This window comes from Bison bison, unplaced genomic scaffold (assembly GCF_000754665.1).
Source record: "Bison bison bison isolate TAMUID 2011002044 unplaced genomic scaffold, Bison_UMD1.0 scf7180017864307, whole genome shotgun sequence".
NCBI lineage: Eukaryota > Metazoa > Chordata > Mammalia > Artiodactyla > Bovidae > Bison > Bison bison.
Window position 1 is genome coordinate 10,239,425 of NW_011494879.1, and position 26,222 is coordinate 10,265,646.

The following is a 26,222-nucleotide window of genomic DNA, read 5'->3' on the forward strand; positions in this document are numbered from 1 at the left end:
TTATTGTATCCACACAGTCAAAGGCTTTGGCATAGTCAATAAAGCAGAAATAGATGTCTTTCTGGAACTCTCTTGCTTTTTCCATGATCCAGAGGATGTTGGCAATTTGATCCCTGGTTCCTCTGCCTTTTCTAAAACCAGCTTGAGCATCTGGAAGTTCACAGTTCACGTATTGCTGAAGCCTGGCTTGGAGAATTTTGAGCATTACTTTACTAGCATGTGAGATGAGTGCAATTGTGTGGTAGTTTGAGCACTCTTTGGCATTACCTTTCTTTGGCATTGGAATGAAAACTGACATTTTCCAGTCCTGTGGCCACTGATGAGATTTCCAAATTTGTTGACATATTGGGTGCAGCACATTCACAGCATCATCTTTTAGAATTTGAAATAGCTCAAATGGAATTCCATCGCCTCCACTAGCCTTGTTCGTAGTGATGCTTCCTAAGGCCCACCTGACTTCACATTCCAGGATGTCCGGCTCTAGGTGAGTGGGAGTGATTACACCTTCATGATTATCTGGCTCATGAAGATCTTTTTTTGTACAGATTTTCTGTGTATTCTTGCCACCTCTTAACATCTTCTGCTTCTGTTAGGCCAGGGAATGGCAAACCACTTCAGTATTCTTGCCTTGAGAACCCCATGAACAGTATGAAAAGGCAAAAAGATACGACATTGAGAGATGAACTCCCCAGGTCAGTAGGTGCCCAATATGCTACTGGAGATCAGTGGAGAAATAATTCCAGAAAGAATGAAGGGATGGCCACAATATTAATGGAGGGAATTTTCCAGATTTTCCAGGGTCAGTGTTAATTTAAAAGTGTTTTACTCTGTTCTCCTCATGGAAATTTTGTCATTTGATAAGTGGCATCAATTCATCATAGTCTTCCCCACATATGGGTGGAATGAAAAACTCGCTCATGAGATGACATACACTAGGCAGAAAGCTGGTTATACTATGATTAAGGAACTCGCTATGTGATTCAGTGACCAAAAGGTTAAATAGCATCCTCAAAGGATGTTTACAGAAATGCATTATGAAAGCAGAGATATAGCACACATGCCTGCATTACAGTAATTAGCACAAACTGAGTCACTCTCGTGTCCATCTTCATCTCTCCCATAAAATACCACACTGGCCTTCACACTGGAGTTTCCCTGTGTCCAAGCTGGTGCCCTCTGTTTCTTTCTCTGATCATCACCAAGGTGATCTTTCTAAAGCAAGAATCTGAGAATGTCACTATCCAGCCTAAAATTTACGTCTAATAGGTCCATTCTCAGGATAGTCTAAAACCTTTAGCCAGGTAAGCATTCATTCATTACCAGGCTCTTTCTTCTCTCTGTAGCCTCATCAAGATACTTCTATCTATATCATATGTCTTGTAGTCAACTGAAGGCACTAGATTATCCCATGCCTGTACCAAACTGCCACATCTACCTGGAATGCCCCTCCTCTTTTAATTTTTCCCTGCATGACCAACACCCTCATTTATTAAGACTGGACTCAAATACCTCATCTACTATGAGGCCTTTCCTGGGTGGTCCCATCAACTAACTGTTAACCATTTTGAACTCACTGCTACTACATTACAAGTCATCAATCATATCAATTCTGAATCCTTCACTACTGTATTTGTTTACCATCTCCATCTGTGAAAAGTTCCCCCTGATGGTAGGCAGAAACAACCAGCATCCTGAGATGGATGCAATTAGACAGGGATCTTCCTTTGGGTACCATTACTTGAAAAGCTTTTGGCACCAGCCAAGTGGAGAGGGCATGACTTTCCATTATAAATCCCTTTACTGCCCAGGCAAGAGAAAGTATTCATAAAATGGCAATTAGAAGATAAATCTGCTTATAAGTTTAAAAGGTACTTAATAAATGAGAGAAGGGATCATAGGATGAACAAAGAATGGAGGAGGAGAGGGGGACCCACATCACGGAAGATTTATGGTTGAACAACGAAAAATTCAGAACCCTGAAGTCAGCCAGGCAGAGAATAACATTTCAGCAGGGAGGTAATTTTTGGATTTTTTGCCTTTCTTTTTTTTCCTAAATGTTAAAATACACTTTGGTATTTGCTGTACATTATTCTAAGATTGCTGATTTATTCTTCTGTCTTCCCCAAGACGTCCACCCCCTGTGAATTTAGAGCCCACAAGCCTCCCAGGAAGGAGTGTGTACTCTTTCTTGTGCTTTATTCATGGAGAAGCCTGCAAGGGCTGCGGAAACACAGCAGCTGAGTGCCTGCCAGACTCCTCCTCAGCAACAGAGGCATCATCATTTATGATTGGATGGCGAACATGGTCTTTCAGCCAATTTTCAATCTTACTAAATTATTACCATAGCCAATTTGAAATAATTTCCAAGCACAAACAGAGAATGAGTTTTCAGCTTGCCAGTCAAGCCAATAATCACGAGTACCCAAGATGGGCTTTTGCAGCCAAATTTCTCAGTCGAGGGAGGCCGTGGGAAGCAAGATTTGGGGAGCAGGCCTATCGACGAATCCTGACTTGGTCACATCTAGCTCATGAGACATAGTCTCATGAGCAGTCTCATGGAGCAGTCATTTAACATCCTTTAGCTTTAATTTTCTTATCTCTTAAAATGATGATAAAAGTATTTATTTCACAGAGGTGGCAGGACAATTCACAGAGTAACATTACAATAAATACCACCTTCCCCTTCTTACAGTATCTTATTTGAGGGCTGGAGGTGAAGAGGAAAATGGTTAATCCACATCCGTTGTTAGCCTAGATGACTATGAAAGACTTTTGGAAGAAAACATTAGTCCCTCTTATTGTTACAGGGTGATGTTGACAGACACTCTAAGGGCCAATTCTCAGGCTGCTTCTTCTACAGGTCACAATACACAGAGTGGATGCCATACCCACAATCCCTCCTTGAGGAAGCAGCCAAATGGGCCTGTTAAACATAGGCTGTCTGCTTGGCAACAAAACTCTTCTGAATCTGACCACAGCTATATTCCTAGCACTGAGAACAATTTCTGATACACAGGAGGCACTGATGGTGTTTTTTCAGTCTTGGATAACAAATAACCCAAATTTAGAAGCTTAAAACACTGATTATCTCACAGTTCCTGTGATTCATGAATCTGGTATGGTTTAGCTAGGTGCCTCTCTGGATTAAGATCTTTCACGAGGCTAGAAATGAACCACTGGTCAGTCCTGCGGTTTCATCAGGTCGCTTGGTTGGGTGGCAGGAGATGCATAACCACAGTTACTCCATGGTGACTGGCATGCTTGGTCTCGCCATCTGGGGCTCTTCACAACAAGGTGCATCGATTCCCCAAGAGTGCATGACCCAAGGAGGGGGGACGGCACCCAAGAAGGAAGCCACGGTCTTGTCAGAACTCACTTTGTAAAGGGCATCCTGTCACTTTTGCTGTACATATTCTGCTTGTTAAAAGTGAATTAAGTCAGTCCAGTCCACACTCAAAGGGAGGAGATCACACAGGGGATTCAACACTGGAAGGTCAAGATCATGAAGGGTCATCGCACAGGCTGTCTTTCCCAGCCTATTCACTGACTCAAAAAACATCTGGTCAATGAATGAACAAAGTAGCCAATGATGCCTACTTGAAGAGATCCTGTGCCAAATAGGAAAACCAGACCGACTTCTAGGGAACTTTGTGGATTTTTCACTTTTCATAAATGGAAAAAGCGCAAGTGGGCAAATATCAACTTTGGAAGCGTAAAGACGACATAAGACTTTTACCAGGCCAGCCTTTCTTTTCCTTAGAGTCTTGTAACAGGTCATTTTTCATAGGACTGTCTATGTTTTATTTATGAATAAGTTATATTACATCATATTATGCTTCAAAAACTATTGTCTATCCTTTGAGTATTCTACCTGCTCCCTTTATTCTGTGCCTTTGACAATCACATGGGAAAGACAATTTTTTTTTAGAGTTGCTCCTTTTTGCTTATCTCCTAAGCTCCTGGCTTTCTGCATTTTCGTCAAGATAGGATATGCTTATCAAACAAAACTCTCACCTTGGAAAATAGAAGAAAATGGTGCCTTAAATGAAAAGGCATTTAAGAACAGGAATGGAAGAATAATGTTTACAACTGTAATAATACATACAATCTAGCTGAAGGTCAGATGAGAGCAATATATATTGCACATTTAAAAACCCTGAAATAATCACTACTATGTAGCATTAGTAACAAATATATGCCTGGAATATAGAAGGCATTCAATAAACATTTACTGATTATCTCTTCCTTTGAACACACGGCATTTATTAATATCCTTAATGATACTTCTTATATTAAATTATAAATTCATTTGAGATGTATTCATACATTTATCCCAATCAACTGTGAACTTCAAAAGGGCAAGGAGCTTGGCAGTCTTTATTTAAACCTGTTTACAGCACCTAGAACAACGGTACTGAAAATGTGCTCACATAAACAGTTTCTGAATGTATCTGGAATGGATAAAGTCACTCAGTTTGAAATCAAATAAGTCAAACGCTGACTACATCAAAACCAAAGATAAATAGGCAAAATACTGATGAGATTATAGGAGGAAAAAGTATGAGTTAACATTCAGTCACCCTGTAAAAGTGAGTAAACGTAACGCTTTACAGCCAAGTTTGCTAAGTCACTTCACTCGTGTCCAACTCTGCGACCCCATGGACTGTGGCCCACAAGGCTTCTCAATCCATGGGATTCTCCAGACAGGAACACTGGAGTGGGCTGCCATTTTGTTCTCCAATAGTCAAGTTCAGTATAATTATAAAATAGCAACAACAAACACCATTAAAATTTAGGAGGGAAATAGACAGCATATGCGTATGCCTGATGCGTACAGCTGACTGATCTTCGACAAAGAAACAAAGGCAATACAATGGAGCAAAGACAGTTTTTTCAACAAATGGTGCTGGAACAACTGGACATGCACATGCCAAAAACAGGAAGGAAAAAAATCAATCTAAACCCGGACCTACATCTTTCACAAAAATTAACTACAAATGGACCTTATACTTAAGTGTAAAACACACAACTAAAACCTTTTAAGAGATCACATAGGAGAAAATCTAGATGACCTGAGTAGGGATATGAGTTTTCAGATATAATACCAAAGACATAATCCATAGAAATAGTTGATAACTAGACTTTACTAAAATTAAAAACTTTTGCTCTGAGAAATAACAATGTTGAGAAAGTGAGAGACACGCTACAGATGGGAAGAAAATATTTGCAAAAGACACATCTGATAAACTACTGTTATATAAAATATACAAAGAACTCTTAAAACAACAATAAGAAAACAAGCCAGTTAAAAAATGGGCCAAGGACTTTAAAACACATCTCACCAAAGAATATATACAGATGGCAAATAAACATGTAAGAAGATACTGGCTATCATATATCCTCAGGGAAATGTAAATTAAAACACCAGTGAGATACCACTACACACAGATCAGAATGGCCAAAATCTAGAACTCTGACACCATCAAATGCTGGCTAGGATGTGGAGAAACAAGAACTCTCATTCATTGCTGGTGAGAATGCAAAATGGTACAGTCACTTTGGAAGACAGTTTGGAAGTTTCTTACAAAATTAAACACACTCTTACCATATAATTGTACTCCTTGGTATTTATCCAAAGGAGCAGAAAACTTACATCCACATAAAAACCTACACATTAATGTTTACAAGAGCTCTAATCATAACTGCCAAAACTTAAGAAATGACCACATGTCCTGTGGTAGGTGATCGGATAAATAAACCAGTATATCCACACAATGGGATATTATTCAGCATTAAAAAGAAATAAACTATCATGCCATGAAAAGAAACAGAGAATCTCAAACGCGTATTACTAAGTGAAAGAAGCCATTCTGAAGAGGCTATGGAGCTTATGACTATATGTAGCTATAGTCTATATAAAAGCATAGCAAAAATATGGACACGGTAAAAAGATCAATGGTTGCCAGGGGTTTGGGCGGGGGTCATGAATAGGGAGAACACAGAGGATTTTTAGGGCAGTGAAAATACTCTGATATTCAATGTGGTTAGATAATAATGTCACTATGCATCTGTCCGCACCTACAGAAAGAACAACACTAAGGTGAACAGTAAGGTGAACTATGGGCTTTGGGTGACGATGATGTGTCAATGTAGGTTTATCAATTAAAAAAAAAGTATCTCCTAATGAGGGATCTTGAAAGTGGGGGAGATTATACATATATAGGGGCAGGAACAACTAGGAAACCTCTGTACCTTCCTCTTAATTTTGTTGTGAACCAAAACTGCTCTAAAAAATAGTCCTAAAAAATATGAGAAAGGAACTTTTCATTCAGAAAAGGATGGTCAGAAACTGTGTCTTCTGAGACAAACATGCATTTGACATGCATCCTTTCAATTTAAAAAAATTATGAAGATCAAAAGATCTTCATTCACTGTTGTAATGTATACACAAAGATCAATGTGGACATACACACACACTGCTGCTGCTAAGTCACTTCAGTCGTGTCCGACTCTGTGAGACCCCATAGACGGCAGCTCAACAGGCTCCCCCGTCCCTGGGATTCTCCAGGCAAGAATACTGGAGTGGGTTGCCATTTCCTTCTCCAATGCTTGAAAGTGAAAAGTGAGAGTGAAGTTGCTCAGTCGTGTCTGACTCCTAGCGACCCCATGGACTGCAGCCCACCAGGCTCCTCCATCCATGGGAGTTTCCAGGCAAGAGTACTGGAGTGGGGTGCCATTGCCTTCTCCATATACACACACACACACACCAGTAATTAGAAAGACATGCATGTAGTTTCTTTGGCTTTAAAGTTAGTATGTTTGATCTTAAATAAACTAAGATCCACTGACTTACATGTAAGAAAGTATGTATGCATTATGGAACTACATCAGCTTTAAGGGTTTGGTTTTTTTTCCAATACTTTTTACCATTTTTCCATTTTGGTATTAAAAAAAAAAAAAGCTGATGTAGTGCCATAATGCATACATACTTTCTTATATGTAAGACAGTGGATCTTAGTTGATTTAAGATCAAACATACTAACTTTAAAGTCAAAGAAACTAAATGGCATGGACCTAACAGAAGCAGAAGATATTAAGAAGAGGTGGCAAGAATACACAGAAGAACTGTACAAAAAAAGATCTTCACGACCCAGATAATCACGATGGTGTCATCACTCACCTAGAGCCAGACACCTAGAGCCAGACATCCTGGAATGTGAAGTCAAGTGGGCCTTAGGAAGCATCTCTACGAACAAAACTAGTGGAGGCGATGAATTCCAGTTGAGCTATTTCAAATCCTGAAAAATGATGCTGTGAATGTGCTGCACTCAATATGTCAGCAAATTTGGAAAATTCAGCAGTGCCCACAGGACTGGAAAAGGTCAGTTTTCATTCCAATCCCAAAGAAAAGTAATGCCAAAGAATGCTCAAACTACTGCACAATTGCATTCATCTCACATACTAGTAATGCTTAAAATTCTCCAAGCCAGGCTTCAGCAATACGTGAACGGTGAACTTCCAGATGTTCAAGCTGGTTTTAGAAAAGGCAGAGGAACCAGAGATCAAATTGCCAACATCTGCTGGATCATCGAAAAAGCAAGAGAGTTCCAGAAAAACATCTATTTCTGCTTTATTGACTATGCCAAAGCCTTTGACTGTGTGGATCACAATAAACTGTGGAAAATTCTTCAAGAGATGGGAATCCCAGACCACCTGAGCTGCCTCTTGAGAAACCTGTATGCAGGTCAGGAAGCAACAGTTAGAACTGGACATGGAACAACGGACTGATTCCAAATAGGAAAAGGAGTACATCAAGGCTGGATACTGTCACCCTGCTTATTTAACTTATATGCAGAATACATTATGAGAAACGCTGGGCCTGATGAAGCACAAGCTGGAATCAAGACTGCCAGGAGAAATATCAATAACCTTAGATATGCAAATGACAGCACCCTTATGTCAGGAAAGTGAAGAAGAACTAAAGAGCTTCTTGATGAAAGTGAAAGTGGAGAGTGAAAAAGTTGGCTTAAAGCTCAACATTCAGAAAACTAAGATCATGGCATCTGGTTCCATCACTTCATGGCAAATAGATGGGGAAACAGTGGAAACAGTATCAGACTTTATTTTAGGGGCTCCAAAATCACTGCAGATGGTGACTGCAGCCATGAAATTAAAAGATGCTTGCTCCCTGGAAGCAAAGTTATGACCAACCTAGATAGCATATTAAAAAGCAGAGACATTACTTTACCAACAAAGGTCGTCTAGTCAAAGCTATGGTTTTTCCAGTAGTCATGTATGGATGTGAGAATTGGACCATAAAGAAAGCTGAGCACCAAAGAATTGATGCTTCTGAACTGGAGTGTTGGAGAAGACTCTTCAGAGTCCCTTGGACTGTAACGAAATTCAAGCAGTCCATCCTAAAGGAAATCAGTCCTGAGTTTTTATTGGAGGGAGTGATGTTGAAACTGATACTCCAATACTTTGTCCACCTGGTGCAAAGAGCTGACTCATTAGAAAAGACCCTGATGCTGGGAAAGATTGAAGGCAGGAGGAGAAGGGGACGACAGAGGATGAGATGGTTGGATGGCATCACCGACTCAATGGACATGAGTTTGAGTAAACTCTGGGAGTTGGTGATTGACAGGGAGGACTGGCATGCTGCAGTCCAGGGAGTCACAAAGAGTAGGACACAAATGAGCGACTGAACTGAAGTGTCTAAAACCTTATTACATATAAAAGTAAAGGGTGGCAGAATCACAGTCCCCAAAGAGGTATATCCTAATCCTTGGATCTGCGAACATGCTATGGTAACGGCAAAGGGACTTTGCTGATGTGATTAATGGTCCAGTCCCTGCAATGGGGAGATTATCCAAGGCTTTCCACGCAGGCTCCCATCTTTTCACATCAGTCCTTGAAAGTGAGACCCTTTACTGGCTTTGGTTGGAGAGAAGTATGTGAAGACAGAGAATCGGAGGGAGGCAGTGTTGTCGGCTTTGAAGATGGAGGAGAGGGGCCACGAGCCAAAGAAGGGAGTTTCACTTCCTTCACTCACCACTGGATTCTCCCCTGGAACCTCCAACAACAGTGGAGTCCTTCCTAAACCTGCATTTCAGCCCAGAGACCCCTGCCCAACCTCTCACCTACAAAATTAAAGACAATTAATGATATTATTTCAGCACTGAGGGGTGTGGTAATCAGTTACAGTAGCACTAGGAAAAGTAATACATGGAGGCGATTTTTTTTATTACTTTTTCGTTTCTTCTCCTTTTTTTAAAAAAAAAAAAAAGGAGAAACACATATAAATTGTGTCAAGGAAAAAGTGATTATAACTGAAACACATGAAATCCAGGCTATTTGAGGAATAAAGAAGAAATGGGGCATGAAAGTCTTGGGGGATATATGGTATTTTTATTCCATTTCTCAAAGAGCAAGGAAGGAAGTGGTTCTATTTCTTGTTACAAAAAAGAGACCAGATAAGGGGCAGATGTGGACTCCATATAAGAAATAACATCAATGGATCCAATCTGCTTCAGAAAATAGTGGGTGCCTCCCTGAGGAAAAAAGATTATCATTGGCTGAAGACCTCTAACACTAAATAGATAAGACTAGGATTGGAATTCTGACTCAGCTACTAAGCTGCTTCTGACCTTGAACAAATTACTTAACCTCTAACCTTCAGTGTGCTCATTTCAAACCGAGATGTAATATCAACCTTGCAGGGTCACTGTGATGATAACTAGAGAGAAGGTCAAGTGGAGAGCCAGCTTCTGGTACATAATAAGTGAACAATAAATGGGAGCTATTACCACTGTTATTACACAGCACGTGCAGTGATCTCTGTAGATGACAGGTAACGCCTGAGGTCTTGTAATTTATTGTTAGCTTGACCTTCATTTAGTATGTGTGGCAGGAACCATTTTCCTGTCCTTTGCACAGTTACTACCCAGGCCTGCAGAGGAGGACGTTCCCCGATTGGTCCTGAGAAGGAAAGTACTGCTGCTCTCTTCGCCTTTCACTTTCGGGGGAGGCGGAGGGACAGCTGATGACACAAGGGGGAGACACTGACGCTGGGTGGCTAGTCCTTTCCCTTTCTTTCTGAGATGTGCCTGTGACTTTTCTCCTGCTCTTGTCCTCCCGGTGGCCGACATTTGTGGGATAAGTGTAGACTTTGGTTCAAGTGAGGCATTATGTGTCCAATACATTCATGTGACTACTGAACATTTGAAATGCGACTCATCTTTATTAACAAGTCCGCAACAGATGGTAAAGAGCATGCAAAAATAAAAACAAAACAGCAAAAACAAAAATGTGGAAATATCTCGCTCATATTTTTATGGGCTTCCGTGGTAGCTCGGATGGTAAAGAATCTGATTGCAATGCAAGAGACCTGGGTTGAAATGGTAACATTTAGGACAATTTCACCTATTTTGTGTCACCTTTTTTAAATGTGACTACTAGAACTTCTCAAATTCCACAGGTGGTTCACATCACCATTCTACTGGGCAGCACTAACCCAGAGGCCACCACTTGGGGTCCCATGGGTGGGAATCAAGGTGGGAGGCAGCACTCTTGAGGATGCACTCATGCTCTCCAAATAAAATATCCTCATGTTTGGCAGGGATGTCTAAAGATCTGGGCAGGGAGCAAGTACGAGGAAGGCTGAATGCATAAAATCAACCATGCTTGCTACTCCAACCCTCCCAACAATAAAGTAACTGATCTTCATCTGGCTGATCCCTCTGACTCTTAACTGACCATAACTTTGGAAGACGAGACACTATTTACTGCTCTTTCCCCATCAAGCCCCAAATATATGATGGAAATACTTCAATTCAGACAAGCACAAAGCAAAGGTAACAGTCTTCTCGTGGTCCTTAGGGGCACAAAATTCAAAACCATTTATGTTGATTTCAGTTGAGAGATCTATTGAGGGTGATTTTCAGCAGAGACAAACACCGGCATGAGTGGCAAAGCTCCCTAGAGAAAGGTCTCTGAGACAAGTGGGATTTCATAGAATAAAAGACAGCAACAGTAGCCACTGGGACACAACTGAGAAGAACGCAGAGCTTAAATGGGGAAATGGAAATTAGGTAGGCAGAGTGACTGCAGACAGGGCCATGTGAAATAAATCAGCCTCAGAGAGGAGATAAGGTGGATGCTTTTTCTTTCCTCCATGGAGAATACACATCACAGTTAACCTCTTGATGGGAGACCTACCCAACCAATCTCTGGATAAGCCTGATACGCTGGCAAAGTTAAACCCAGTGGGGGTTTTTCTGTCGACTCCCCTTTGCTCTCACCCCACCAGGCCTCTTCCATGCTCTCCAGCCTTCTAGGAATGTGTGTCTAGATTGAACTCGGAACAAGATTTTGCTTGGCTCTTTCAGAGCTGGTGATTTGCTTGAGTTTTCTAAATTACAAGGTCATGGAGTTGAGGTTGATACTGTTTTAATTTTTTTCTCTTTTTCTTTTAGAGTTTTTAAAATGCAATGCATAGAAAACTTGGGGCAGGATTAATTTAACTTCAGATTTGCTGAAGAAGCTACTCCTAGAGTGAAAGAAGGTGTATTCTGCTGAAAGAACCTGATTTATCACCCAGACACTTGACGTAGCCCTCTCTGTAAGACTAAGCAGAAACCAGGAAAACCATCTCTGAACTTTACTTTTGTTGAATTTATGAATTTTGGATTTCGATGGAATTGAACTTGAACTAAAAGGGCAAGTGGATTTGATTTTAAGGATGTCAATTTCTCCCTGGGAATTTAATCATGGGAATTTAAATTTGGGTCATTTTAAAGTTGCTGACCTGTAACACTTGGCCTATTTCTACTCTCATTTAAGCTCGTGGCTTAACTTAAAACTTGTGATGAGTTTTAATCTTCAGTTCAGTTAGGCAAAAATCTGAGATGGGAAACAGAACAGAGAGTGAATTTTTAGCCTCGTCCACAGGAAGGTGGAGGAGGGTCTCTTCTGACCTAGGCTGGAGTTTTCTACAACAGGTTGCACTGCCACGACTGGTCCCAGGAGGATGCACCACAGGACTCACAGGGACGGGCAGGGACGGGAGGAGTGGCCTCAGGGAGTGGGCGTGGCAGGGCGGGTAACAGCACCAGGTCCCCACAGACTCTGGACTCCTTTCTCCCCTCACTGGCAAGAGGTTTCATTATCAAGCCGAATTAATTAAGCAAGCCAAAAGTCCCCTGTCCTCTCCTCATCTTTCCATTACAAGGAGAAAATTTCCACTCTAACCAAAACTATAGCAAGCGCACCGTGGGCATCCCTCTCCCCGTCTCCTGACTCCTCCCCACTGGATGAGAGCAGACTTCAGAGCCACAGGTTAATGTCCCAACCCCAGTCTGCCCTGCCTGTCAGGGCACACCCATCCTTAGCTTCCTTCTAGAATGACTTTCTGCAGCCGTTCTTAACAAGCCAAGTTTCAAACAAGTGTGAACTTTCATGAAAGACAGACTACTGGGCTGCAGATCCAGGCCATGTTCCCCAATTCCAGCTCTTCCAACAGTATTTATTTATTGTTGATAGTCATTTTCATCCTCCTGAATTCTAAAAGGGGGTGTGAGTAAAGAAAGAGTGGAGCCATTTTTAATCATGACCCTCAAACTACTGCATTCAAGTCCTGGAAAAATCAATCACCTCTTCTCTAAAGCGAAATCCTGGCCTGGGAATGAAACTGAGAAAGAGGTGAATGTATGCCTCTCCCAGAGAACTCTCTGCTAAGCTTGATTAATATTAAAAAATGTATATGTTTGCTAAAAAAATTATAAAAGCTAAACTTTGTAGAAGGAAAAGATATATTGCAAGCTCAAAAATTCATAGAGTGTTATCATGACATCACCACGCACACGTTCCCTTTATTTTCAAGTTCTTTCTGACACCTCTACATTTGGAAAGCTGATTAGGAATTACACTATTTTGAGGAACTGAACTATAAGACAATCCTTTAGGCGCTGACCAGACATATCTTCATTATTTTTTGTATTACACATATTCAGGAAGTTGAAATGCTCTTTCATATGGGCACCGGATGGCTGTGGTTTTGAAAAGAATAACTTATAACTGGTTCTCAAAGTGTGGGCCACAAACCACAAAGGTCTATGACTCTTTCAAGAGTGACCTTGTGAACAAGGTCAAAATTATTTTGATAATGACATGAAAACATTATTTACCTTTTTCGCCATGTTGACACTTAGATGATGGTAAAAAAGCAATGGTGGATAAAACTGTGGGGACTTAGCACAATCAAGGGAGTGGCACCAAGCTGTCCTAAGAGTCACTGGGCTCTCTACTGGTATTTTCATTTGAGAATGTTCTTGATGAAGGAGTAAAAATAATTCATTAAATCTCAACCACTGAATGCATTATCTTTGAAGGACTGAGAGATACACATAAAATGCCTCACTGTGTACTGAAATATAATAAAGAAAAAGTGTTTGAATGACTCTCTCAGTCATGAAGAGGTGAAGTAGCTGCTTTGGCATACATTACCATTTGTGCTTGAAAGAACGACTTAATAGACAAATTATGGCTATTCAGACTTGAATATTTGGCAAACATTTTCTCCAACGTGAACAAAGTGAGCCTGTCACTTCAAGAAAAATAACTCACAGTATTTGTTGCCAATGACACAACTTAAGCTTTCAAGCAAAAATCGGAATTTTGGAAAACATGTACCCACAACTGTGAGCGTGACAGCTTCCCAATGCTTAAAGACTCACTGGATGAGATGAGTGTTCAGAATAATCCATGTGATTTTGTTGATGATATATAAGGCTCTGTATCAACATTTGGATGATTTGCATAACTCAGTGAGCCAATTTTCCAAGTGCTTAATGCATTATATTCCAAATCATACACGGGTAAAAGAGCCATTCAAAGTGCGATCTAGAACAACAGTCTTAGTATAATGGAGCACAGAGATATCAAGGATAGGGGTTCTGATTCTACACTACAACTAGCCTGTAAGAATCTATCATGAGTTTATTGTGGCAAGAACACTCAGAATTAGACCACAGGCCATTAAAGCACACCTCCCTTTTCTAACCTTGTATCTGTGTAAGGCTGAAAACTTCATCTTCTTCAACCCAAACAACAAAAGCTGAACACAAAAGCAAACATGAGAACCTAGCTGTGTTCTGTTAACATTAAGCCAGACATGCAACTGTAAAATGATGTCACGCTTTCATTTTGTGTGTGTGTGAAATACTCTCTTTCTATTTTCCATTAAGAGATGCTATTACCATCAACCTATAAATGGATCTATTATTGGTAGTCTTAAGTGAATTAAACATATATTTTTAAAATATGTTGGTTTTAATTTCTAATATGATAAATATCAACAGATATTACATAAACAAAGGTTGTTTAGGATCTTCAATAACTGCTAAGAATAATAAGGCGTTCACAAATTAAAAGATGTAAAAACTGTCCATCTATGATTATAACTATTTTAACAACCACTTTAAGGAGTATCTGTTTTTATACTGTGCTAGATACCTGGAGCTTTGGAGATAAAAGGCAACATCGTTCCCGTCAACGAATTTCTAATTTCATAGGGAGAGTAATTCTCAATTACTACAATTTTACTGTAAAGAAAAAAACTCTTAATTTTAAGTTTCTTATAGGCATGTCTTTTATGTCTTGATGTCTCCAATGGCAACTAATAGAGTATACGGCACACAATAATGCCTAAATACTTAATAAATCTGTATAGCATGCATTTGACTGATGCATCAGAAAGTCATCTATCATGCCATGCAATCAGGAAATATGCATTACCTAAACATTTTTACACAGATTTCTGACACCAATTTTCATTATGGTGAAAAATGCACTCCCATTCTTAGTTAACAGATGGCATTAGCACTGGAAAGATCCTGAAGTTATAGCTACAATGCAGCCTTTTGCTTGTGACTTAAACTTCTGAAGTAAAATTTATTTTTAGATCATATCATGGTTTTTAAGATAAATCTATTTTTCTAGATTTTTACAGCAATTAGTCTAGACAATGGGAGGAAATAGTAGCTTAGTTCAAGAATCTAAATAGTCTTATGAACAAGAGATGGCCTCATGCCGTTTCCACAGCTTCAGAAGGCAGAACCAGAAAGTGGGCAACGTAAGAAGAGAAAGAAAGATTCCTTATGTGTATGTGAGTGTGTGTGTGTGTGTGTAAATAAATATAGAAGCAGAAGTAGCGGCTTAATTAACAATAGAAACGATGCTCAAGGTAAGAGGTCAGACTAAAGAGGTTCTCAAGAATTTTTCTGCTCTAACCCAAAGGAGATACATTTCCCAAATGAACAAACTGGTAGAAGCTGAAACCTCGGATGCACACGGGTGGGGAGCGGGTGGTAAATGCCTACCCAATCCAGTCTGAGAAGCAGTGGGCAGGACACTAGAAGGCACTTTTAATTCTGTGATTACCGAGCTTTAAAAGAAGGATTCGGGCAAACTCCAGAAGAGCACTTCCTAAATAGGAGGAGTATTTTCCACATCCTTATTTTTGGATGTAGCTCTACCAGCAAACGAGAGTGAGCACTGAGCACAGAACACAAAGGCTGGAATTACATGCAAGTGCTCCCTTTTATTAGAGGAGGCAATGGCACCCCACTCCAGTACTCTTGCCTGGAAAATCCCATAGACGCAGGAGCCTGGTGGGCTGCAGTCCATAGGGTCGTGAAGAGTCAGACATGACTGAGTGACTTCACTGTCACTTTTCACTTTCACGCATTGGAGAAGGAAATGGCAAACCACTCCAGTGTTCTTGCCTGGAGAATCCCAGGGACGGGGGAGCCTGGTGGGCTGCCATCTATGGGGTCGTACAGAGTCGGACACGACTGAAGCGACTTAGCAGCAGCAGCAGCCCCCTTCTATAATCACATCATGTCTGAACCAAGCAAATGGTGTTCTGACCTGCTTTTCAGCTTTGCTGACCATTTTCCTGGATTTCTAACCCACTAACTCGTTCTCTGGCCCTTCTATAAAAATGTTTCTAATTACTGATTTGGAAAAGCAATATGAGAGCAACCCTAACCTGACTCAACTGGAAAGCGGCAATTGAGAACTAGAGCCAATGCACTTGAAATATTTGTATTCTTTTCCCTTCTGCATATTCATCACCTCGAATGTCATGCAAATTCAATCTTAGCCTACATGACATAATGTTGTTTTGTGAATATTTTCCCCAGAATGTCTATGAATTCTGCTAGCGCAAGCGACTATTATTATGAAGGCAAAGTGCCTTAGCAGGCTTATTTCATCACAGAATGGGTATGAAATTCAGGCTTTGGGGATATTCCTCAGTGAATTCCAGTATCTGAATACATGTTAGGCCCTCTAGCAGGAGTTCACCAGTTCTTTCCAAAAGTTTGGCTCTGAATTAAACGTGGGTGCACATTTGAAAACTGCACACTATATATGAGTAACATACACTTATTTTACATTTTTTACATCATGTACAAGCTGTGGCAACATCTGGTGTTTTGCAAACTTGGCCACATCCAGCCGCATTTCCTTTTCCAAATGTGTCCTCTGACGTGTGAGGGTTGTATTTCAACATGAATTTTATACCCTCTCTCTCTAGGACAGCATTGTGTAATATCAAAGATGCACTGCACCTAAACTTTGTATTTGCCCTCTCTGAATGGAAAACTTAGAGCTTGCCAATTAATAAACCAAGAATAGACATAAAGCTAAAGACAGCAAATTAATGTGGCTGTCTTACTTTTCTATAGCTTGACTTAGTAGGAAACCACCTCTTGACACATTCTACAGCAAAATATCTTGCTGAGAATTAACACCATCTGGGCTAAGAGAAAACAACACCACAATTAACTGACTCGATCCCAACTGGGTTAGCTATGCATCTTTTCCTCGGAAAAAGTGCACATATGCCCACAGACAACTGGGTCATATATTTTCTCGTGGTTGGAGGGTATCTTTAAGAAACTAAGGCGATGAGAATGTGCTGTAACTTAAAATCGTCTGACTTAAACATAAATAACAATCTGAGTAGACTCTGCATCTAAATCCTAGGTTTGCTTGCTGTTGCTAAGTCGCTTCAATCGTGTCCGACTCTATGTGACCCCATAGACAGCAGCCCATGAGGCTCCCCTGTCCCTGGGATTCTCCAGGCAAGAACACTGGAGTGGGTAGGTTTGCTTAACCATGAGCAAATAACCGCTGTTGGAAAGTCTAGGCTGTTTATCCACCCCTACACCCGTGCTCACAATTAGAACATGGCCTTGGCTGGCTATGCTAGGCTTTGTCTCTGCCCTTAGACAAAATACATAAAACCTTCTTCAGCCTGGGCCACTCCATCTTCCTGGCCAGTCTGTTCACTTGTAGAGCTCCTTCAGCTGGTTCACAGGTCCCACCCAGCTCTGGAGCCATTTTCCTTTCTCAGCCCTTTCCCTCCAAAACACACTTCCAGCATTGCTAGTACGTAATTAGACTCCAACTTCTTCTCACCCTTGGAGATTTATCCACTATTTGCTGGACTCTCGTCTTTTCCCAGACATTGCGAGGCTCCGGCCCGGCCTTCCTCATTTACTTAGCCCTGCTCTGGAAAAATCCATTCCATGACAGGCTGCTCCGCTTCGACTGAAAATGCCTGGGGCTCTCTGGCCCTACTTTTCCCCTACAGTTGCTACAAAGGCCCCAGGTCCCTTGACTCTAGCTATTTGTTCTACTTCTTAGAAATAGTCTACTTCAGTACTTAAGAGCAAAGAGCCTGCAACAAGCCTCCCTGAGTTCAAATCATAGCTCCTCTATTACCATATTAACCTTGTTAAACCTCAATTTCATTTCCTCACCTATTCAAATCAGGGTAATGCTATTATCTATTTCATAAATTCCAATTACAGCCTTTGCCCTAAGGAGGCAAAAGTCTAACAGAGATTCCTGAGGCTAAACCAAGGAGCTGAGAAGTGGCAGGTCCAAAGTTCAAAGCCTTGTAACTCTACACGTGTGCTCTTTTCAGATATATCATGTTAAATCCTTTTATAACCATCCTTGCTTTTTTCTTAACAACAACAAAAATGATTATCTCCTTTTCACCGTATTGGTTATAAAATTTCAAACCAAGTTATTAACTGAATTAATTGAGTTATAATAAGGAAATGGAGTCCTTGGTTACCCACAACTATTAATCTAGCAAAGCAGCTAAAACTAGCATTTCTAGTAGATGTTTGAACCTCCACCTGTGCCAATCTCCAAATGAATGACTTGGATTCTTAGACTCTACGCTCAGTTTTCAGGATAACATGAACTACAGTAAAAATACACGAGGTAGGGTCCTGGGCAGACTGGGCAACTTGGTAAAAAGAGAAGGTAGCAGCAAAGACGGGAGAGAAAGTGAAAGGAAGTCCCAAAGATGATGCTGTTTAGATCTGAGACCAACAGTCAGATTTTCTAGGAGAGACAATGCCCCATGTCCAAGCAATGAGAAATTCACATTTGTGGTAAGCAGGGGAGTCTGGGTGAGAGGGGCAAGAGGGGAGGGGAAGGACCTACACTGTCTATTTCTGTGAAAGTCTACATTGTTGAAGGAGCGACAGCAGGACTTAGAATCCAGTTAAAATTGCTCACGTAGACACAGAACGGACATTGGAAAATGCCACACAGACTCCAGGCAATTCTACCAGCCGGTCACGTCCTAAGTGTTATTAATGCGAAAATTTTTTAAGATCTTGATTTTCAATGCAGCAAGTTATTAGCCTGGCTCTGAATGCAGGAAACATGGGCTTGGCCCTGGAGGTTCTTTCCACTTGTCAGTTGGAAAGAAGAGGATGGAGCATTTAGTATAAAATGACATATTATGAGAACAACTATAATATGAACAAAATGGATGTGCAAATTACAACCGTCAAGCCTGATTTAGACTACCTGTACAATTATGATAGAGGAAAATGACCTCCCAATGACCATACGTCATGCTCAGCAGAAAACGAAACCACCAACCACGTAAGTATTCCTCTTTTCAAGAAAGGAAACAAAAACAAATTGACAGACTGGAAGGGCAATTTCCATTTCTTCTAAAATGGCCAGTCTACGTGAAGCTATCTTTGGTTACCTTGGTCACAGCTTTTGGAGAAAAGGTCACTGCATCCACCACAGTGATGAGGTCGCCTGGGAGGAGGCGATCGAAGTACTTCATGCAGACATCATAGGCGTGCAGCCACTCTTGGGGGGACGCCGGGACTTGTTTAACGAGGTGAGGGTCTCCAGTCCAGAACAGCTTCTGTAACCAAATGGTGTACAGAGAGCTTGGGGAAAGCATGCGGCCATCCTTTCCAGGGATTTTGGGAACAAGTTTGGAAATGGATAAGATATTCTGACTTGAAAGGATTGGCTCCAGTGCCTCAAGGGGATTCATGTTTTCATCAGTCAGCTTTTTGTAATCAAGACCTATTGGAAAGGCAAGAAAAAGAGAGAGTAGTTCATTCCAACATAAACATACAGGAACTTTCAAACCCACACAGGGCCTCTCTGCATGGTTGAATGAAAAGATTCAGTTCCATCAGACAGCTTCGTTTGTCACTGAGATAAAACTGAAAATCTGAGTTCCAATCCCTGCCTGCAGCTTGGCCGACTGTGCAGCCCTCAACAGGTCACTCTGTGAGTCCCAGCATCCTCACGCGTACCCTGGACCTGGCAACATCTCCTCTCTTCCTCAGTGCCCCACAGCACCTACATGCTCTTCCAACAGCTCCCTCACCAAACTGCACCAGGTTCATCTGTCATCCAGCGGACATCTCATCAACTACCTAAAGGCAGGGATTGAACCTCACTCCTTTTCCTCTGTGTCTGGTCCAGGGTCGAATTCAGTTACTCAGTAAACCACTGATAAACTGAAGTAAATTCTCACAATCGTTATGAATAGCAGATGAAAGTACCTTATAAATTATAAAGGCTCCCCAGGTGGCTCAGATGGTAAAGAATCTGCCTGCAATGCAGGAGACCCGGGTTCAGTAAATTATAAAATTTCATACGGATTTGAGAGATTTTAATGTAGTTAATTTCTTTTCTTTTTTTCCTCTTTTTCTCTCCCTATCTTTAATTGCATACCTTCTGGTTAACCTCTTAGTTATGAGCATAAAGACAAATAGACACCATTCTACAGATTTCCACAATTCATTAAAGATTCTAAAGCTCTTATTTTAAAGGCTTCATACATTCCTTAAACACATAGGTTCCACTGAAGTAAAATTCTGCTAAACGGCCTATTTTAAAGTGTATCAACCTTGTCATTTATATAGATAAAATATAAACAATGGGAGTAGGGGAAAAAAGACCTCAAGAACTTTGGATTTGAATACCAGGCCTTCTGTAAGTCACTGTGTGACCTAACTTTCTCTAATATTTAAGTCTCTCAACAGTAAGTAAAGGAGCTAGGGAGATAACTAAAGTCAATTAGCATCAAAATACTGAGGTTTCACAGTCATGCCAGCCACAGTGCAAGAACATGATCATGTATCAAACACGAAGTCCGAGACTGAATTTAAAGAATGAATTCAGGCAGGAAGATGATCATCTTACCTGATGCCACTACCTTAAATTTCTTCAGTAGCCGAACATGGGTTTCCGGTTTAATGGCGTACTTCCCGAAATCCGCAGAGCCACAGCTCTCCAGCAGAGTGAAATAGTACAGCAGCCTTTCGTGATCAAAACCACCGATCGTAGGGTAAATATACTTGACCATGTGTTTGTGAAAGCCTTCAGGGTCGGTCTTCAATGTCTCAAAGAGATGAAGGGACTGGGCGCGGTTTTCAATTTCTCCTGTGGACAAACTGATATTAAGAGACAAATTGTGTTAAGATTGGTAAGATTTGGTTCCATTTTTTTTTTAAGTGCCCTTTTTTTGGAAACCTAGGAAGAAAGGCTGCTGCTGCTGCTGCTAAGTTACTTCATTCGTGTCTGACTCTGTGCGACCCCATACACGGCAGCCCACCAGGCTCCCCCGTCCCTGGGATACTCCAGGCAAGAACACTGGAGTGGGTTGCCATGTCCTTCTCCAATGCATGAAAGTGAAAAGTGAAAGTGAAGTCACTCAGTCGTGTCCGACTCTTAGCGACCCCATGGACTGCAGCCCACCAGGCTCCTCTGTCCACGGGATTTTCCAGGCAAGAGTACTGGAGTGGGGCGCCATTGCCTTCTCCAGGAAGAAAGACTACTTCTCACGAATTCCTTCTTGCTGCCTAATCAAATACAGTAGTAGCACTTGTTTCTGGTACAGGTGCAGGTCACTTCCACTTCAAATGGTACTACAGGATTTTCACATTATCTCATGTGGGTCTAAAGTAACCCTAGAAAGAGATATTATTTCACATTCTGCAGCAGAGAGCAGCCCAGTGTTTACTAGCTAGGAAATGAACCCAGATCTGTCACCTTCCACTATGCATTATTTATTCATGTCATAAGAAAAAAGGTAAAACTTGAGCTTCATTATAGAAATGTAAACAAACTTATTATTTCAGGAATTTAGGAAAAAGCGAGGTGAAGAAAAACGCCCAACTTTCTGGCATAAATTTTATATTCAAGAGGGCTAGAACTGATATTCAGAAGACATAACCTTGATACTGTGTTCAAACAGAATAAAAATAGGAAAGAAGAGATACTTGCACTTGAATTGTCTGTAGTAAAGAAGCCACTTGAATAAAGCACATATCTTAATGTTTCAATCTTGACTTAAATGTTTTTGTAATGTAATTTATTAAAAGTCATTTAATGTTAAACTGTTGAAAACAATTTTAAGGGGTTTTGTTTGGTTAATCAGTTTGTGTTAAGTGGGTGATGGAGAGGGCTGAATTTGGTATCACACTTTCCTCTGGACAGAACACAGTGCCTCCTGCCCAGTTTAATCCTGACACCCCACAAAGGAAGAGCTTCAAGCTTGCTAACTGTAAGAGGTCTCCAGGCAGCCCTGGGCTCTAATGGAAACACCCAGCTTCCAGAGTTCATAGTAGCAGCAGAAAAAGAACCTGGGAGCAGAGAATGAGACCTGGAGCATGAAGCGAGACCTCAAGCAGGATAAAAGTTAGGCTTTATATAGTTTAAAAGCAACTCCTCTGAAATACAACATTCTATTCATTGGAATTCCCTCTTTTAGCAAGTGCCAAGACATGTTTTTGTTTTATGTAAATAAAGTTAACACACAATATACTTTAACATCTGTACGAGGGTGTGATAATACTTGGGATAATGGCAGCAATCTATAAAGTCAAAATATCAAGCAATTCCAAAATGCGTTTTTAACTTTCAGTTCAAGAGAAATCCTATTTTTCTATTAAGATACAATTCAAACATTTGCAAAAATATCTCTCTCTATAAAAATGCCCCACAGTTTCCTTCTATTCATAACATGCTTTAACTATTTACTAGTCTGCCTGTCCCACATAGACTATGTACCACTTGATGGCAAAAATGACACCACATCTTCTTTAGCTTTAGTTTCTCAGTACCAAGCACCAGCGTGTGGTATGAAGGAAACACTCGACATGTGCCTTGAATGCCAAATAGATGGGAGGATGAACAAAAACTTAGGTGTCCTCTACAGATAAGAGACCTGTGCTCAGCACCAGGGAGGGTATCAAGATTTACAACACAGAGCTCTCAGCTAGCAGTGTGAAAATCCAGTTGCATTCTAAATAATTAAACAACAATGCACAATAATGGTGTGGGCTAACAAAGGACATGCAATTATATCCCAATCAAGATGAGAACCACTTGTAGACATAGAGAACAGAATGGTAGACAGAGCAGGGGAAGGAAAGGGTGGGATGAATTGAAAGAGTAGCACTGAAATATATATATACCACTTGTAAAACAGATAGCTAGTGGGAAACTGCCATATAACACAAGGAGCTGAACCTGGTGCTCTGTGACAACCGAGGGGGTGGTTGGGAGGCGACATATGTATACTTACGATTAATTCACAGTGATGTATGGCAGAAACCAACACAACACTGAAAAGCAATTATCCTTCAATTAAAAAAAATAAATAAAAGGGTAAGGCCACTAAAGCTATAATTTCAGAGGAGGTAGATATCAATGACAACAGGTTTATTGAAAGAAGTGCTTGAAGTTGGTATTGTAGAAAGGAATGAAGCAGAAATAATATGAACGAAAGTTATCAAGACAAGAGAGCACAAGGTCTGTATAGGAAAGAGTATAAATGGATGGCTAGTCCGAAACTCTTCTGGATCCTACAACTATTCAAAGTGTGCAAGGCCATCTCTGAAATACACAGGCATGCCTCGTTTTACTGTGCTTTGCTTTACTATACTTCACAGATACTTGGTTTTTTTTTTTTTAAGACAAATCAAAGCTTGGTGGCAGCCCTGCATCATACAAGACGACTGGTGTCATTTTCCCAAGAGCATTTGCTAATTTCGTGTCTCTGTGTCACATTTTGGTAATTCTCGCAATATTTCAAACTTTGTCATTATTATTATATTTGTTATGGTGATCTGTGATCAGTGATCTTTGATGTGACTATAGCAATTATTTTGGAATTTTTAAGCAATGAAATATCTTTTAATTAAGGTCTGCACGTTTTTTAGATGTAATTATTTTTGCACACTTACAGACTACAATACAGTGTAAAAGTAACTTTTATATGCACTGTGAAACAAAAATTCATGGACTAGCTGTATTGTGATATTGGCTTTATTGCAGTGATCTGTAACCACACCTGCAATATCTCCAAGGTACGCCTGTACTATACACCCAGTGGTGTATGAAAGTCACAGAATTTCTGATGTTCCTTTGTAATTTGCTAAGTGAAGTCTGAAAACACTGCAGTGAAGAAGTAAATAAGAAGCTGTGTCATCCTGTTAAGATGATTCATACTCACAAAGATTTGCAAGCAGAACACGCTCGATGGAAGGAAAAAAGAAAAAAAAACCTTGTACCTGTTACACTGATAACTGTGCCAGACAAGTGGAATCTGGGTAATTACCAACTTGAGAGTGAAAGTATTAGTCACTCTGTCGTGTCCAACTCTTTGTGACCCCATGGACTGTAGCCTGTCAGGTTCCTTTGTCTGTGGGATTCTCCAGGCAAGAATACTGGAGTGGGTTGCCATTTCCTTCTCTAGGAGATCTTCCCGACCCAGGGATTGAACCCAGATCTCCTGTGCTGCAGGCAGATTCTTTACCATCTGAGCCACCAAGCAAGCCCAATTACCAACTTCCAGATGAGAACGGTCATTAGAGACAAGTGACCTGCCTAAGACCAAGTATCCAGATCTGTCGGGACTCTGTGTGGATGGGTCTGCTCACCTTGTCACAAAGCAGCCACCAATCCATGGGCTCCAGCACCTGTACTGATAAAAATTTCAAAAACAGGATTCTTTCTCTAACACAGACATTAGTTCTCTCTCCCAGTGGCAAAAATCTAAGAGTTCTCCTGTCATACTTCATTCCTATCACCTGATAAACAGAGTATCTAAGACAGACTCATTTACAAAATGGACAATGACTAAATCATAATAGCTTTAGCTCCTCTATGTTTGACTTGATTCTGAAAATAGTCTCTTTCAGTCAACATTACCTTCCCCCTTCCCACCCACCTACTCTTCTGTGCCTACAATTCAGTTTGCTCAATGTGCAATTTTCCCTAATTATCTTGTCAAGAGAGATACTGGAATATCTTTACTGACACACGATAAATACGAAAAATTCCCTCTTCAGTAAATGACAAGGTACTAAGATCTTTTATAGATGCCAGTAATTGATAATCCATTTTAATAGTTCCATCGAAAGAAGCTGTTATCTTCCCTTTGGAACAAGAAATGAAATCTCTACTTAGAAAACAATTCCAAAGAACCCACATTGAAGAAGAGTAGGAAGAAATACCATGTGGACTTTTCACTAATCAAATCAGTGGTTGCCCTTAAAAACTGTTTAAGTGCTTTTTCTAAGTTTTAGCTGTAAGGCAGCTCATTAACTTTCAGAGATTAACTACAGGAAGAAGCTAGCATTAGTTGTACTAAAGGCACAAGGAAAAAATTCTTGGTACTAATCCCATGATTAAGGGGTTCTGTAATGGCTTCTAGCTGTCAATCACCCAAAAACGTGATTCAAGAACAGCATGAATTGAAAGGACTTCTATTCGTATAGGGAAAAAAATTTACTCAAATGTATTATACTTTACTTAATTTGAGACTGAGTAATACACCATTTCATGAGTTGACTGTAAGGAGTACACAGAAGGGGGTTGGAAGGAGAGAAGTGAGGGCTCCTGGGAGAAGCTGGAAGGAGCAAAGGGATGGGCCTAGGGGTCCCCCAAAGACTAACCCCAGTAGTATGAAGATGTGTAAACCCACATGAATGACCATGACCACAGGTGAACAGGCCCCCACCACTGACTCCTTCCCCACTGTGGAAAAGAGACAATTCTACCCTTTAAATCGCAACTCCTCCAATGTGAGGAGGGAAACTCCTCCTCGATGTGAGGGAAACAGTTCAAGATATTTACCACACAAATGCCTCTGAAGGAACCTGACGGCACAGACCTGATCTGTAGTGCTGCCTGACAGCTGCATATGTGATTAAGTGGGGGAAATGTGGTGAAAAAATGGTGGCCTTTTTCGGCTTCTCCAGCATGTTAGCCAGGTGCCTTCGCAAACCAAAAAATGAACTTTCACTCTGCAAGGTCACCTACGAACTTCATGAGAAGCTCAGTAATGAGGACCTCGGAGTCGACTTCTTGACACACTAGCACTTGCCGAGCTCCTCCGCAGAACGGTTTCCATGGACAGAGTGGTTATGTGGGAGGAAGGCCATGTGAACAGGCTTCGTCTCCTCCAGGACAAGCCTGACCCCTTAAGCCTTCTCATTTCTCATAAACTGTCAACTCCGACTGGTTTATGGAGTCTCCTATTATCTCTCTACCAAAAATATTTTAAAAGATATCATAGCACAGACATAGCAATAGGCATCCTTCAAATTCTGAAAGAGATGGGAATACCAGACCACCTGATATGCCTCTTGAGAAATCTGTATGCAGGTCAGGAAGCAACAGTTAGAATTGGACATGGAACAACAGACTGGTTCCAAATAGGAAAAGGAGTTCGTCAAGGCTGTATATTGTCACCCTGTTTATTTAACTTATATGCAGAGTACATCATGAGAAACACTGGACTGGAAGAAACACAAGCTGGAATCAAGATTGCCGGGAGAAATATCAATAACCTCAGATATGCA

At 40.8% G+C, this 26,222-nt stretch overlaps 1 protein-coding gene across 2 annotated transcripts in view; it reads right to left on the minus strand.

Annotated features, from left to right (window-relative positions):
* Positions 1-26,222, minus strand: part of NBAS (neuroblastoma amplified sequence) — a 334,237-nt gene that overhangs the window by 71,938 nt on the left and 236,077 nt on the right. For both annotated transcript variants that reach the window (XM_010852089.1, XM_010852088.1), the window contains 2 exons: positions 20,554-20,804; positions 19,088-19,422 (listed from right to left, as the gene is read on the minus strand). In XM_010852089.1, coding sequence (XP_010850391.1) covers positions 19,088-19,422; positions 20,554-20,804 — 586 coding nt within the window. The remainder of the gene's footprint in view (positions 1-19,087; positions 19,423-20,553; positions 20,805-26,222) is intronic.